This window comes from Hyposmocoma kahamanoa, unplaced genomic scaffold (genome assembly GCF_003589595.1).
Source record: "Hyposmocoma kahamanoa isolate Upper Pololo Valley unplaced genomic scaffold, ASM358959v1 65, whole genome shotgun sequence".
Lineage (NCBI taxonomy): Eukaryota > Metazoa > Arthropoda > Insecta > Lepidoptera > Cosmopterigidae > Hyposmocoma > Hyposmocoma kahamanoa.
The window spans coordinates 5,083,358-5,100,562 of NW_020653853.1; the positions used below are offsets into that span (position 1 = coordinate 5,083,358).

Below are 17,205 nucleotides of genomic sequence, written 5' to 3' on the forward strand. Positions count from 1 at the left end.
TCTGCATGTACTTGCGGCTTTGTAAATAAAGGTGCGGCAAAATTGCTGACTCTTTTATGTACTTTTTTAACAAAATACATGAGCTTCGTGTAATCTGTGTGTAATATGTCATCCATTACAAACAGTGCATAAAGTCCAACAACCCAGTATAAATTAATCTGAAGGTAATTAAAAATAACGGAAATAAAAAGTATAAATTTTAGGCTAAATAATTATTTAATCATGAAACAATTTTAGGAATACAGAGCTGATTTTTTTCACATGATACATAATAACATTCCTGATAACTTTTATTGTTATGTAATTTCTTGGAAAGCTGATTGTTTCAGAAAAAAAATTTTAGTTTTTTTTTTTGTTTGGAGAAATAAACATTTTATTTTTTATCTCGAATTGTAGAAAAATGTATTTATTTATTTATTTATTTATTTAAACACTTTATTGTACCACAAGCCACTTTATTGTAACTTACAAATTTTCAGAAACAATTTAAATATTTGTGTACAAAGGCGAGCTTATCCCATAAAGAGATTTCTTCCAACTAACCTTTGAAAATCTGAGAGGAAAGTTGGTTTTTGGGGTGGCACTAAAAATAGATAAGTAAAGAAATGAAATATACTATACTCAATAAATACACAGATAAATTTAATAAATCAAGTGTACATACGAATATATATATATTAAGTAATGTTGATACATTAATATATACAAAGTCTATAATAAATTGAATGTACAAAATAAAACTATAAATAAATATATCAAATGTAAATAAATATTTCAAAAGCTCTAACATGTGAAGTCTGAACAATCCCAAAACTTCAAAAGAGCACCCTTGAAAACCCGAACCGAAGGCGACTGTCTGACCTCGACCGGGAGAAGGTTCCACATTCGGGCGGCATTTACTGTGAACGAGTTCGAATATTTTTAGGAACTGTGTTGTGGAAGGACGAGGGACAAATTGGTGCCAGAACGCAAGCGGTCACCCATAGCCTGTATGTAAAATGTAATGTGTGGTTTATTTACAGTATAAGTCCAATTTAACTTAACTTTTTTATTTTTTTTTTATTTAACTGCCTCTGTGGCCGAACGGTTACCATGCCGGACTGCCACGCAGAGGTCCCAGGTTCGATTCCCGGGCCGGGAGAAATATTTGTATGGCCTACATTTATTTCTCTCGTGAGTTTGGGTGTAATTTGTGGTTGTCTATGTGTGTCCATGGCACCCGCAACACAGGGTTTCCCTAGTGCGGGGCTATGTTGAGTGTGTGAGTTATAAAAAAAAAAAAAATCATTCTCTATCAAGAAAAAAAAACAATCCATCAGCAGGTACTTGCGGCTTTACGAGTAAAAAGATGTCAAAATGTTAGATTTGTTATTTATTAAAAAATAAAACACAATATACTAGTTTCTACTTAACTTTCGTGTTATTGTTATAACGCTCTGTGTAATTTAGCACTAAAATTAAATTTTCTTTAGTCGAAGCTCATGTATTTTGTTAAAAAAGTACATAAAAGAGTTAGCAATTTTGCCGCACCTCTACTTACAAAGCCGCAAGTACATGCAGACGGATTATTTTTTTCTACATAGAAAATGATTGGAACTATACTGTAAGTAACCCACGCACACTACATTTTCGTATATTTTGAGATAAAGAACAAAATGTATATTTCTCCACAAAAAAAAATTATATTTTTTTTCTCTGAAACTATCAACTTTTCAAGAAATCATACAAGAATAAAAGTTGTTAGGAGTTAACACTCCTAACAACTTTTATTACAATAACTTACAATAACTTGTCTATCACATAAAAAAATTAGCTCGATACTCCACAAGTTATTCCTATGTCCAAGAATTATCAATTTGGGCCCACTGTGCGCCACCGCAAACGGATGACAATTTAGACTTCCTTTAGGTTATACTATATTGCTCAGATTTTTATAGATACTTCCAAGTATTCTTTTATTTTGTTTAGGATTAGCGCCATCTAACGATAATCGCAAGCGTTACGTTATTAATTAGTTAACAACGAACAATGCCATCTATTGATACGCATAAATATCGAAGTTCAGAGAATAATTTTAGTTTGTTACTAAATATTTGAAAAACATTACAAGAAAAATAGAATATCTACTATATTTCCTATAAAAGAGGAGTTAATCGATATCCACGGCCATTTACGTAAATATTAACTAATTCCAGGCTATCGATCAGCGCCATCTAGGAATAAGACGGCATTTTGACCTTTTTCAGAGCTACGATTTTTAATATGGAGATTAGCAGTCCTCTTGAGTTATTGGTCCATGGTTTAATTTAACTTTACTCATTTGCTGTCTCCACAAATTACTACTTGTTCTTATTATTATTATTGCATAATGTATAAATAAAACAACGTAATAAATTGTAAATTTTACTACGTCATTGGAAGGTTTACTGGTACTTATAGCACAGGTTTTCTATTTTTAAGTACCAGCGGTCATATCTATTGATTCTTTGATACTTACTTACTGTACACTATGCATGTTGTTTTATTATTATGGCAAATAAATTTATTATTATTATTATTATCATTAACATTTTATTCATTGGCGTTTCAAAGCGTGCTAAAATATAAGTTGTTTAACTTTTGTAGTTGTTAACCATTGTCATGGAAAAAACTTAGGTATTATTTTTTTAACGTTAAAATATACGTTTAAAAAGCGTTCTAGTAAAAGCTTTTTAGTTTGAAGCTTAAAAAGTCGTTTAAGCGCATAGACTTGCAACGTTATGTTGAATTAATTTATCTAGAAAACATAGATGGCGTTACTTAAAACATAGGCACATTGTGAAAAATGAAATTGTTGAGTATAGAACTGACCAACGCTAAAATGAAAAGCGTGCGCTTATTGTAAAAAGCAAACTTTTCTAAATGCTTTTCGTTTAAACGCCCGCCTATACTTATTGCAGGGTCGTCAAATTCAGCTGTTTCGGCTTAAACTGCCTCTGTGGCGGTTACCATGCTGGTCAGCCACGCAGAGATCCCGGGTTTGATTCTTGGGCCAGGACAAATATTTATATGGTCTACATTTATTTTGGGTGCAATTTGTGATTGTGTATGTGTGTACATGGCAGCCGCGACACAGGGTTTCTCTAGTACGGGGCTATGAGTGTGTGCATTATTATTATTAAATTATTGTGACATATTTGTCAACCTCATATCACATTTTCCGACATTATAAACAACACGGGACAAGAAATGTTTGTTTGTATACAGTTATATACGCTTTAATCTGCTGACTCTTTATATTGTAATAGTAGAAAATATGATTATATATAAGCAAATAAACTTACCTCTTTAGCAATGCGGAGTTAGGTTCAGTGTCGCAAGGTAGCTTGTCACCCCCTTTAAGATGAGTCAGAGGCCCCCTGTCTCCATGCCTTATCAGTACCAGCACACCTTGCAATAGCCAAGTGTCACTGTCTACTACACCTGAAAATAGTTCTTTTTTTAGCTTAATCAAAAAAATTTAAATTAAGGAAGTCTTAAAAAAGTGTGGTCACTTGTTAACACGGAATTGACTTAAGCCAAGTTAGAAAAAGCTTTATGCCCATGCAATAATACCAAAAACCACATTGTGCATTTCGCATTTGCAGTGTGGACGAAAACAAAACACGCAACGACGACCTCCATAGTCGAGTGGCTTGCATATCGGTTTTCGTGGTGTCGCCATCTCGGAAGTCCCGCGTTCGATCCCCAGCCGGTTCAATGTAGAAAACTAACATTTATATATTGTCTGGTACTGTTGTTATATTACGATTTCCATAACACAAGTGCTTTATTTTCTTACTTTGGGATCTGAGCAATGTACGTGATGTTGTCTAATATTTATAATTTATTTATTTTAATGTCTTTTTGGCTCTTATTGCTTTTTTCACACACTCACAGTCTCGCACTTAGGAAAATCCTGTATCGCGGATGCCATGGCCACACACATAGGTAGACAACCACAAATTACACCCAAATCACGAGAGAAATAAATGTAGGCCATACAAATATTTCTCGTGGCCTGGGAATCGAACCCGGGACCTCTTTGTGGCAGTCCAGCATTGTAACTGTTCGGCCACAGTGGCAGTGGCTTTAGCAAGATCCACATTAACTAGTGTGGTGAACAAAAGTTTGTTTAAAAAAACAAATATACGCGATTTAAATCCGGAAAAATAGTTTCATTCACTACTTGTAACAATCGCGAAAACCTAAGAACTTGAAAGGCTATAAATTTAAAAGCGAAGCATACATAATTAGTTTATGAAATAGGTAAATTAGTGCATGTTGTTACAAGGTTGGACAATGTGTTGATTTGCATTCTGGCCATATTTACAGAGGTCATTCTATATCCGAAACTAAATCCAAACAAGTAAAAAAAAATCGAAAAAAAAATTCGTAAATTCCTATTTGTTATTTAAATGCAGTAAACAAATTTTATCCAAAGGTCATTGACTTGCACGGCATCGGCACTTGCAAACATTTCGAACAATGACCTTGAATGTGCACGCAAGGGTAGAAAGAAATGCATTTTAGATCTATTTGGTGATGGAAGCGGATAGCGACGGCGGGGTAGTATCGTATCGAGCGAGCGATTGGTGGATCAGTCGACCTTGCTTCCCGTACTAACTGCGTCTACATCACGCTTACATCCCGCATAGGTACATTCTATTCTAGTCTGTCACGAAATGCCATGTGGTTTAGTATGTAAAGAAGAGTTAGTAATAGTGCAAAAAAAAAGAGTAGTACAAGTGCGTCAAGTCTACTCTTATGGCATGATGTGAAACGTTTAGTTTAGGCGGAGGATACAAGTGTTGACATTCCTGTTTTGTAAGTTGTGGAGTCTAATGTTGAAATAAAACTCATGTGCGAATCTCTGTGGAGCTAGGTACTTCTAGCAATACTTTCAAGTAACCTAAAGTTGGTAAGTACCAAATCTAAGTTACAAAAAACTTTATTCAGTCAACTTTTCTAATTAATGTAAATAAATAGTAAATTATAACAATACTAGTACATAATCATAATTTATAAAATAGGTAAATAAGTGATGTGGGATGGCGGAGTCACTGCCCTTGCGTAGTGCATATGACTTCGAGACAATTTTGACAAACTTTACTAGACACAATTAGCCAGAATATTGAACAAAACAATTTTTTTAATATTTTAGATGATTTAGCGTTATTTCTATTATTAATTTCTTAAATAAGGCGAGAATGAAAATCAACACAAAGTATTGTGTAGATTTTTATGAACTGTCACAGGGATCATCCTAAATTATATAGATAGACTAATATAGACACTTCTCATTTGATATTTTAGCTGCTTTGGATTTCATAGAAAAATTACCAAGTTACGTTTTCTATCTTTCATTTTTATTTCTTTCTCCTGTGTTTAGGTATTTAGTAGAGAGTTAACATTCAGTGTTCGACCAAATAGAATAAAAACAGGTCACTTATGTCACTCTATTTATTATTTGAGACTTCTCAACATTACCTTCTGTACGTCTGTGAATGTTTTCAGGAGGATTGCAGGCTCTAATGTAGATCTTCCTAAATTTGGAGTCGCTTTTTGATATATACTGGCTTTGTACCACTTTCTTGGGCATTATTGCTTCCTCACCTACTGACATATACTTGTACATCACTGGAAAAGAATCATAAATCAAAAATTTTATATTTTCAACATTGTCAATTTCAGTGGCCTAACAGTTTATGCTGTTAGGCCACTGAACTGACTGACTGACTTTATCTTATGGGGCGGTCCCGGGTTCCATTCCCAGTTGACCAAATTGAGAAATGAACTTGTCTAAATTGGTTCTAGTCTGGGTGTTCTAGATTGTGCCCCAGAAAGAATTCTATTCCTCTGGTACTCATAGTACAGGGAATTCTAATAACATAAACACTTTAACAATAAATTACTTAATACGTACATTACGAGGCCGACATAAAAGTTCGAACGTTTCATGCTTCTTAAAACTAGATAAAACAAACTAAACAAACTAAAACAAATAAATACTGTCCACATTTTGTGGCATTTTTTATTTTTGCGTAGGCGGAACTAGTTTACCATACAAACAACAATGTAACTTCGAAACACGATTACAGTGAAATGTTTTTATTATGCGAAATCTTTAAACATGTACTAAGGGTTACAGCGGTTATCATCTACTATTAGTAACTTAAAATTGAAAGTACCTGTGATAAGGAAAAATATCCATAAGCTCATTCCCACATAACAGTAAAATGCACGATGATGGAATGAGAATTTCATCATTTCAGACATGATCTTACTCCTGTTGGCAAACGGCGAAAACATTTTTGCGTAGATTTTTAGCTGTCTTTCACATATTTATTTAAATTCTTTGAATTGTTTTCACATTTTGCTGACAGACGAAAACTCAAGTTTCGAGTTTCGGTAACGTCTGGCGGTCATGCCGTTAAAAATAACAAGCAGAAAATAAACAATTAACTCCTGTTGTTATTTAATGAACGACGTAAAACAATAATTTAATTCAAAATCCAAAATAGTCACCGATGAAAAAATGTATGAATTCATCGATTTGAACAACAATAACCAATAACACTGTATTTTTTTTATTATTATTTATTTTATGACTATGGATACAAGTAATTCAGTAAAACTATTAAAACTTGGCACCATCCAAAATATATATATAAATACATATATATAATATTATCATAGTCATACTCCCATTTTATCAAAAATTTCCATTATCCAATATTTTTCAGAAATCTAAATAATAAATACGATATTTTTATTTTTCCTTTTATTTTTTACATTTGACGTTAACACCTGTCAACAGTAGAAGCTACAGAACTTAGAGGATGCTACAGAACGAAAACATGGGAGCCACTAAAAAGGTTTTTTTCTCTATCACACTCTCTCTCGTCACTGCTGTGAAATCTTCATAAATTTTGTTTTTCTAGTGGCAATATATTATCTTAATTTAAATTGCTTCAACAGACGAAATTTTGCTAACGTTCCACCATTAGCTCAAAATCGTATTAAAACGTATCCAAAATTACAATTTATAACATAAGTACAATTATAATACTTGCTAAGTGCTAAATATAGCATTAGCGCTTAGCGTACTCAAACTCAAACGTGAAATTTAACATCAATAAACCAATCAGCTATTTCGCGTTTCGCACCAAACGTTAAATGCTACAAATAATATGTGAAAGTATTTCACGTTATAATTGCTTCAACCAATGACAAAAGCCGCAATTTCCACATAGAATATTCTATGAAATATTAAAGGAGATAACTCAGGACGAAGAAGGATTTTGTTTGTTAGCTGCGTAAGTAAAGCACGGATAGATTGATGGTATGACATTGAAGTATTGAAAAATTATGTCGCTAGATCGCATTTGGTTTAATTTTCTTAAAGTACTCCAATCCAAAGTGAAATAAGTTCGTTATAATTGTAGCACCTTTATGTCTTTCAAATTATAATTGCTATTTTAATTGTAATTAGTTTTTAATTTAACGTTATAATTTGAGCTATATATTTTTTTTTTTTTTTTATTGTGACTCGGCAAAATGACTGCATTATATTATATATTAACCAACTCTAGTTGCGGACACCAGCCGTTACACCAAGTACCAAGTACCAACCATCTCTAGGTTAGACTATGAAAACCAATTATTTTCCATCCTCTAAGGCCCCGTACCTTAGAGGATGGAAAAAAAATAAAACAAAGGAGCTGCCCTAACTACAGAATCAACGTGCATATATCCCAAATTTGAAAGTTACAAATAGCGGATTTCTTTAGTGTTGTACCATAATCTATCGATAAGTCATTATTGACATGCAAATGTATGGCTTGAATGTTGAAACTGTTTTTTTTTTGTTTCATTAGTTTACTGTAAACAAAGCATGCCTAAACAAACACAAGTCTAATAATTTAATCTCGAGTGGTATATTATTATAAATGTCAACACACATTTTTAAACTTTAAAAAAAAATATTTTCAACATTACAACTGGTAATTTATTTAGTAAAAGTCACCAAACTGATGTGCAGTTTGTTGGCGACATGCGCATTCTTACTAAATTATACCTACTTTACTGGTATACAGGGTGTCCGGTAATGAATGTATCATACTGAAATGGCTTATAGCACAGCTTAAGACTGTTCCAAAAAAAATGCAAAATGTACATTTTTTTAAATTTCCTGAATTGTTCTTGACTATTGAGTTTTGATAAAAAATTATATTAGGCATTAATAAAACTTTATTTAAAACTTACTTACAGCAAAAATCCAATCAAAGTAATTTTTCAATTCAAGAATAACTAGTAATGAGTCTTGTTTAATCTAAATTGAACATGAAATTATTTACCGAAAAACCTAATGATGGAATAACATTGTCTTGTAATCTAGTTACATTCAAAGTTCTGTTAAAATTTGACTCTTCAAAATGAAGCGATCAAATGAAGAAGGTCTTTGATCCAACGTTTATATTTGGCAGTCCTATTATTTCCAACCATTCTTTCTTCCTTTCTTCTTTTGTAGGAAAACTTGAAATAATAAAAATAATAATAATAAACAATAAAAACCTCGTAGTGAATTGTTTTAATAACAGAATATCGATAATATGTATGCTTACAAGATCAACACTATCTCAAAATAATCGTTAACAACAATCATCAAAATATACAAACAAACAGGCAATCTAAAGTAACAAAAGCAAAATTTGGCAATATTTATAAATAAACTACTTAAATAAGTCTAATTACATGAAATATTTGGGCTATTGTGTGATTTATAGACAAAACAGTAACACATGCCTGTGCAATGTAACATTCGTCTGAGTTGCGCTTTTTCTAAAGCCACATCCCTTAATGCTGCAGCGTCGCATTTTTATTAATACCTTATTTAATCTCACTGTCAATATTTCTGTCCAATTTAATTATAATACATGCGAATAATTCAATAGTACATTTGGAAAAACATTTCTTTTGACATTTGATGTACTTCCCTTTGACAACGGTATTATTTACCTCATGTACTGCGAAATGGACACGGTTGGCATTTAAGATGACGTTACGTATTTTCGATTCCCGTGTTTAACACAGACCAATGTAATGCTATCTCTTTTGGCTTAAGACGGCACGTAATAGTTAGACAAAGACATGTTTATGTTTTCGACATCGAAATGCATCATATGCATATAACGTCTGATTTATATATGTCTACGTAACATGTTCTTTAGCTTCCATAGAAGCTCCGTACTGACGATTAAGCGAGAGCAAGAACCAGGCCTTAAACTCCCGCGTAAATATCGCGCCTACGTCAGTCAACCAACAGTTTCGGGCACGTTCTGTTTGGTGGAAAATTGTGACTTCAGATTTGGCGATTGTAAGTATCATTTCCTACGTATTTATATGAGTATAGCTAATTATTATTTGTTGATCCATTAGATATATCAGTGTTTTGAATACACGTACACCGATAAATAAATAAAAAAGAGTGCTGTGGTGGCGTTTCAAATTTTTTCTACACAATTGTATCAATCTGGGCCGTACGTTACTTTTCGCGTCTGTTAAAACTAACTTCATCTCTATATTTTTCATAGTTATTTAATAATGGTAGACATTTTAAGCGTTACTGCTATCGCAGAAATAGTATGTGTTTCAGGAGACGATAGTGATGATGACGAGAGAAGAGTATGTGCACCTGCACCCTAATAAAGTCATGGACGATGCTACCTTCTCTTCTTCAGCCTCCGATGAAGACAGCAAAGATGACAATATTCCTTTGAGCGAATCGAAAAGGAAGAAGCAGGCCTATTATAGCAAACCCGTACTACAAGAGGCGTTCGTCCTTCAGGAGATGTTCTAACGCATGCAAAATATAAATTGATGATTTATTTGTCGATGTCGATTAATTTTGTAAGAAGAAATGTTTGAGTTTTTTTCAACAAATTATTTTATTTTTATAAATAAAATGAATATTTTAAATAGACTACCTTGAAAGGCAAAGAGTTAGAAATAGAATTATTTATTGACTGTAATATTATTGATATTCTTTGTGTTACCGAGCACAACTTACTATCTAATCCAACTTTCTATCATGTTTAACTTCAACAATTACCAGGTGGCTAGTTCGTTCAGCAGAGAAAAAACTATTCATGGCGGCTGTTTAATTCTTATTAAAAATAATTTAAAATTTAAAGAACGTACAGATATTGTGAGCCTATCTATTGAGCGGACTACAGATATATCCTGCATAGAGCTTGAACGGCTTGTTATAATAAGCGTGTACAGACCCCTCATTCATCTTACGAACTATTTGAAAAAAGATTAGATGAAGTTTTAGGCAAATTAAATAATCCAAATAAATATATTGCTATTTGTATTGACTTCAATGTTAACTTATTAGAAGATTCCAGTGCTAGCAGTAGGCTCATGTCATTTTTCCAATGTTATAATCTTGTGAATCTTTTCTTGGTGCCTACTAGAATAACTTCTATTACAGCCACTTGTTTAGACAATATTATACTAACGCCGTACCGAGTAATAAATCTATTATAAATAAATTAACTTCTGATCATGTGGTCAATTGGCCTCTTTTAATATAACTGTTGACTAAATGCCAAAAAAGGATATCACATGTGTTCCGATAAATAATTGTCGACTTAAAGCTTATAGAAATAACGTAATGCTTAAACTAACTGACATTTCGTACGTTACCGATCCCAATAAATTGTATAATTCAGTTTATAACATAGTGAAAAGTGAACGTGATTATGTTTTTAGTTTCCAAAACCATAACTATTAATAATTCATTGAAATTTAGTGATTGGGCGACTGTGGGAATTCACAAAAGTAGACAAAGGCTATATGATCTTTACGATGAAAGGACCTATAACACTAGTAACAGTTTTAATGATTTTCTGAGGAAATATTCGAAAATGTTAAAACGTGTTTGTGTTGCAGCCGAAGCAATGTTTATAAATAATAAAATTAAAAGCAGCGCGAATGTAGTAGAAACGACTTGGAATATTATAAACAGCGAAACTGGAAGGGTCAAAGCTCGTAACTTAGATTTTCAACTAAGATTTAATGACAAAATTGTAAACACAGACGCAGAAGTTGCTAAAATATTTGAATTTTTTTTACTGACATTCCAATTTTGACTACTAGAGGACCATCCACAAACATCAGGGACGTGGCCGGGGCGTGCTAGTTTGTATGAACTGCGGGCCCGTCCCGGCGCCCGGTCCGGACACGAACATGTGTGAAGGAGTTCACACAAAATATAGGCAACGATATTTTTTTGAGCTCCTGACGGGATTTGGGAGTGTGTTAGGGGGTGGATTAGGTTAAGTTAGGTCACCCAACTGGCCATTATTTGGATCGTCGTGCGCGCCATCTTGTATTAAGAAGTGAGTGCCATATTCGTAATGAGCACCCCCAAATACCTCTAAATTGATACGCATATTACATTTACTTCAAAAGTCGTGTCCGCCATTTTGGATTTAGAAATAAATTCTATATTAGTAATGAGCACCCCCAAATACCTCGAAAACGATACCCAACTTGCCATTATGTGAATAATCGTGCCCGCCATCTTACCTCCTAACCCACCACCTAACCCACCCTTAACCCACCCCCTAACCGACCCCTTAACCGACCCCCTAACTGACCCTCTAACCGAGCCCCTAACCGATCCTCTAAAGGACCCCGAACCGACTCCTAACCAACCCCCTGACCAACCCTCTAACCGACCCCCTAACCGGCCCTCTAACAGACCCTATAACCGACCCCCTAAACGACCCCTAACCGGCCCCCAACCGACCCCCTAACCGAACTATTTATTAACCGACCCCCTAACCCAACCCCTAACCGACCCCATAATCGACCCCCTAACATACCCCTAACCCACCGTCTAATCCACCCCCTAACCCATATTCGCAATAACACTTTTATTAGGTCGTTTCGGTTTTAATTACAATTTAGTTTCAATTGTTTCTTAGAACAACTAAAAAAATTAATTGCTATTAATTTAATTGCAATTAAAATTAATTCAATTTAAATCAATTGCAATTGATTGATTGATTGAATTTGATTGAATTGATTGATTGAATTGATTTTTTAATCTGATTGAAATTTAATTGATTAACGTCCAACATTGGTAATAATGCTTACTTCTGAATATGAATATGAATTATAGATTATTCTGAATTTTGTTTTTTTTTTAATTTTGAATATAAATTAGGGAAATGAATGGCTAGGCCCACACTAAATTGTTTATGGGTAATGGCTGGCCCAACCCGATACATTGTATGGATATACGTAGTTAGGAAATGAAGGGCCCAGAATAATACAAATGTTGGTATCTAATTTTTCTAAGATGGCGTCGGAAAATTGCGAAAACGACACCAGATTTAAAATCTGCGACCCCCAATTACTTATAGCACATATTCAGATGTAATAAATTCGTTGTAGTTTTGGAGCAGCCCGGTCTGAAAGGAATATAAATATTCTTTGGTCATTCTACTCTGTACCCAGAGCCATAAAAAAACCAATAGTTCACAGAAGGTTCACAGTAGTAGTCTGTCTATGTAATGTGGTAAGATTCGCTTTGGACCTTTTTGGTTAGATCCTCTTTGTTGGAGGGAAAAGTATCGTTTTTATTTTGACTTTCAATTATTTTGTGAAATCTACTTTAAAGTGGAATAGGCTAGTGCTATTGTGCCTTAATCGAAGATTAAAACGCGAAATTATACGAATATCAAACTAAAATACCCGTATCGGCCCGTTTAAGGAATCCCGAGTTAATCCAAGCACGCCGCCTCAAATTGCCTATCCTCTTTGTGGCGGCCATTATTTACAGAAACATAATTAAACTTCATGTTTAGGCTGATGGCTTTGCCAAAGTCTTAATAAATTAAAAAAATAATAATGTGGTAAGTAGCTAAAAGCTTACCGCGAAAAGCCAAGAGAAATAAGAAAAAAAAAAACGTTATCGTCAACAATCATCAATCGTCACGCATATATCTTTCTAATTTGTGCTTTGCCTCGACTTGTTTGAACTTGTTTCTTTTCTTGTTTGTTTGTTGTCTGTCGGGCCGGTATCGGAAGCTCTGTGTTGCGCTACTTGCGCATCTCGCTTTGATTGATAGGGTTATTTATTTCGTGATTATTTATTCGAGTTGTGCGTGCACTTTCACAGCCGAAGGTGCGTTAAATTGAAGATAACATATACAAATTGCTACTTTACTAATCGCGTGTTACGTTATCCAATTAATGTAAGTGCTAAAATCCAACAGCAAAAATGTCTAAAGTGGACCAAGGCATCGTGATTATCCTCGACGTAGGTCGGAATGTTGGAACACCAGAGGAAAAGAATGAGAAGAGCTTCGTTGCGGAAGCGCGGGAATGCGCGGCCAAGATTATTGAGAGAAAAATTATGAGTCAAGGGAAGAATCTTCTGGGAATTGTTCTGTTGGGCTCGAAAAAAACGAAGAATAACATGGCTGAACAGTGCGCGGGCGCCTTCAAGAGGATAGAATTACTTCATGAACTTCAATCTCCAAATTGGCAGATGATCAGGAGTTTGCCAGAGATAGTAAGTACTTGTGGTACTGTATTCTTAAATTTACTGGCTTTTTGTGTTTGTATGAGAGTTTGTTTCAAGTAATATGAAAAGTCTTGAACCATAGAGTATATTATACCGCCACAGATAGGCATAGGCACTGGTAGGTCTATTTCCAGCTGGCCAATCACAGATATAGAAGGCTCTACCTATTGCCCCAAAACTGACTATGCTTTTGTGTATGTCTATAGGTCACAGTAACTGTTCCATCTGATGAATAATCTGACAGTTTACCACTTTGAATTCTATACACAAAAAGTGTTAGTAGTGATATATTAACACAGGGTTTCCCAAAGCGGTCCCTACCTAGTGGTCCTCAATGGGCGCTGCAGAGTCCTAGGGGGTGTGGGTGATAGGGGACTCGGAAGCAATTGGGGATATTGATGCTGGCTGGCGGGTATTAATGCATTTGAAAAAAAATCTTAATAAAGTACACTACTTATGTATAATTTTTTTCATTGTGATGTTTTGTGTTAACACAAAAAATATATGTTTCCAATTATTTTTTGTAGTGGTGGGCATTGAAATTTTAAATCTTTAGTGAGTAGTGAGCCAAAAAATTTGCGAACTAACCCAATAGGTTATTATGTTAATTCACATATTACACTAAAACTTAATATCTATAGCTAAATTTACACTTAAATTACTAAAATCTAACCATGCTAACAAGTATTAAATTAGCACCCCGTATAATGTGCAGTAATATAATATCGGAGCGGAATATCTTTCTACCCTCATGTTCATTTTAATTAATATTATGAATCAAGCAGTGGTGTACAGAAAAACCTGCAATAGGTTTATGAGACACCACTTCTACTATGTACCTTATTTTAAGTTATATTTGTAATAAATAAATAAAAAAATAAATAATACATATTTACAATGTTTGTTTTTAGGCAACAAATACTCGTGGTGACTGGATTGAAGCTATCATTGTAGCTGCAGACCATTTAAAAAATGGTATCAGTGGAGTCAAGATAGCCAGTAAGAAGATTGTACTGATGACTAACTTCCTATGCCCCACGGAGCTTGATTCAAATGATATAGAACAGGTACCTTTAATTCTGGAATCTGTTTTACATGAGCTAGTGTTTGAGTTCTTAGATTTTCGCTATTGTTACATGTAGAAAATAACTATTTTTTCAGATCTAAATTGCATGTATTTATTTTTTCAAACAAACCAATTACCAAAAAAATAAACAAATTTTCGGGCTCTTTACAGGTCCCGTGGTCACAGGTGGCTGTAAAGGGTACAATGTGTTTGTTTAAAAAAAACAAATAATACACAATTTACATCCAAAAAAATAGTTTCATTTCCTATGAGTGATTCTAATAACAATTTTGAAATTTCAGTTCTAAAAATTTTCTCTTTATCCTTGTCAAGAACATCTTTTTATTTACATATATGAGCAATAATGTTAACTTTCATAATAATTACAATGTCAATTCTGTACATTACACAACAGAATAAATTTTGTATATGCTTCCCAGGTACTCAATGGATTACAAGAGGATAACTTTGAAATAGACATCATTGGACCAGATATATATGATGAAAGCCATGACAGCAATGATATTGAACTGGCAAAACAGTTTGTAACAATAACAAATGGAGCCACAGAACCATTTCATCATATTATGCAGTATTTACTCTTCCACAAAAAAAGGTTAAAAAATCCTATGCCTTGGAATGTTGATCTGAGTATTGGACCAAATATAAAGGTCCCTGTATCTGTCTACATCAGATTAAGAGATGAGCCTGTTGTAAAAAATTGGCTCAAAGCTGTCAAAGATCGAGTAACCTCCACAGCTAGCACTTCAGAAGGTATAATGAGACATACACATCATGTCAATGAAGATAATCAAACTGTTGTTGAGAAAGACAACATCATAAAAGGATATAACTATGGACAAACTGTTATTCCGTTCAGTGAATGTGACAAAACAATGCAGTATGAATCAGGTTCAAAATGTTTATCCGTCTATGGTTTCACCCACGCTACTAACATCAACTGGCAAACTTTGTGTGGAGATGGTTTACAATACATATTTGGTAGGAAAGGAAACAAAAACGCTCAAAAGGCTGTCAGGTGCCTCGTTGAGTGCCTCCATGAGTTAAAACTAGTTGGTCTTGTCAGGAGAGTGTACAACAATGGCAATGCTCCAAAAATGTTTGCTGTGATGCCCGTTATTGACACTAACAATTTTATCTGCTTATCCATGGCAGAGGTGTGTTTCAAAGAGGATATAAAGAACATAGCATTCCCTTCTACCAATCTTAAAAAGTTTGCTTTTACAGATGAGCAAGTTAATGCCTTCAAAGACCTCATTCATGCTATGGATTTGACGAAAGCTTATGATGAGACTTTTGATGAAGCAGAGGCATTTCCTATAGCTGAAACTGTTAGTCCTTCAGCACAATATGTATTGGATTGTATAGCATTCCGTGCTATGAACCCAGGAAAACCATTACCACAACCCAGAGATGAGATTATGATGTTGTTCAAGCAACCTCCATTGATAGAGAAAAGGTCGCGAGAACCTTTGGAAAAGCTGAAGCGGTTATTTACACTGAATGAAGTTGAAGTGAAAACTAGAAACAAGAAAAATAATGATATACAATTAGACAATGTTCCAATGAAACTGTTGGATGCCCCATTAATAAATAACGAAAGTCATAGTAGTGTTGCAGATGCTCCCAAACTTCAAATGCCCAAGAAAATTAATGAAATTGTAAGGATTGGAACAATTGATCCTATTGAGGATTACAAAGCTCTCTCTAACAAAGATAAAAAACTAAGTGATCTAGCTCCAGACATGACTGATGCAATTGAAAGTCTCATTTATTACAACATAGATGGAAACTACAACAAGGCATTAGATGCTATGAGTTTCTTCAGAAGTGAGTGTGTTAAGGTGGAGCCTTCACATTACAACAGCTGGTTGCAGAAGTTTAGGGCTGCATTAGTTGACCGCAAGAAACAAGAAGTGATTGATCTCATCACTGAAAGGCAATTAAGCTTTATTTTGAAAGGAGAGAATCCATTGAGTACTTACGAAACAGAAGATGGCCATGATGATAGTCAAGCTTATGACAATGATACAATACCTAACTCCACAGATTTGAATCTTCCATCCACAATCAATGATATGTTTGATGAAATGTGAAATTTCATTTTCCTCCTTTATCATGTTTATTTGGAAGAGCATTTCAATATTAAATGTTTATAAGTATGTTATATATTATGTTATTATAGTAATAAAGAAAAAATAAATGCACTCGTTATTTAATCAGTATTTCCTTGTAACTAATTATCCAAATAATACAACAGACATTCAAGTAGGCCTGAATTTTAATAATATTCCAATAAAATCTAATCTCAAGTTTGCACACAATAAATTCATGTAATTTGTCATATAATTATAGTAGTAAATTCAGTTGTTAATTGTCTTTTAAATGATCACTGTACACCAGTTGGGCCTATATTGTTTTGGGAATGGAGAAGCTCAAGAAACTCTTGAAGGGAAATGTCTTCCTGGCAATCTGTATCCATGTCATGTTCAAG

General features: G+C 33.9%; 2 protein-coding genes across 3 annotated transcripts in view; one reads left to right on the plus strand and one right to left on the minus strand.

The window, feature by feature from the left end:
• The window catches only part of LOC113231213, a 20,487-nt gene extending 13,981 nt beyond the window's left edge, over nucleotides 1–6,506 (minus strand). The window contains exons 1-3 of the mRNA XM_026465419.1: nucleotides 6,210–6,506; nucleotides 5,509–5,658; nucleotides 3,324–3,462 (exon numbers count right to left, since the gene is read on the minus strand). Coding sequence (XP_026321204.1) covers nucleotides 3,324–3,462; nucleotides 5,509–5,658; nucleotides 6,210–6,330 — 410 coding nt within the window. The 5' untranslated portion in view covers nucleotides 6,331–6,506. The remainder of the gene's footprint in view (nucleotides 1–3,323; nucleotides 3,463–5,508; nucleotides 5,659–6,209) is intronic.
• A 6,384-nt stretch (nucleotides 6,507–12,890) lies between these two features.
• On the plus strand, nucleotides 12,891–16,918 carry LOC113231212 (X-ray repair cross-complementing protein 5-like). Of its 2 annotated transcripts, XM_026465417.1 has the most exons (4): nucleotides 12,891–13,222; nucleotides 13,314–13,612; nucleotides 14,536–14,691; nucleotides 15,131–16,918. In XM_026465417.1, the coding sequence occupies exons 2-4, from the start codon at nucleotides 13,319–13,321 to the stop codon at nucleotides 16,805–16,807; spliced, it is 2,127 nt and encodes a 708-aa protein (XP_026321202.1). In that variant the 5' UTR covers nucleotides 12,891–13,222; nucleotides 13,314–13,318; the 3' UTR covers nucleotides 16,808–16,918. The 2 variants fall into 2 exon arrangements, with proteins under 2 accessions (XP_026321202.1, XP_026321201.1); XM_026465416.1 differs by having other exon boundaries at nucleotides 12,891–13,612.
• The last annotated feature ends 287 nt before the right edge of the window (nucleotides 16,919–17,205 follow it).

What these genes read in the sequence shown, in the direction of transcription:
- LOC113231212 (XM_026465416.1), top strand. Translation starts at nt 13,319, where the DNA reads ATGTCTAAAGTGGACCAAGGCATCGTGATTATCCTCGACGTAGGTCGG. An exon ending in TCAGGAGTTTGCCAGAGATA is followed by an intron (nt 13,613 to 14,535) that starts GTAAGTACTTGT and finishes GTTTGTTTTTAG; the next exon opens with GCAACAAATACTCGTGGTGA. An exon ending in ATTCAAATGATATAGAACAG is followed by an intron (nt 14,692 to 15,130) that starts GTACCTTTAATT and finishes TATGCTTCCCAG; the next exon opens with GTACTCAATGGATTACAAGA.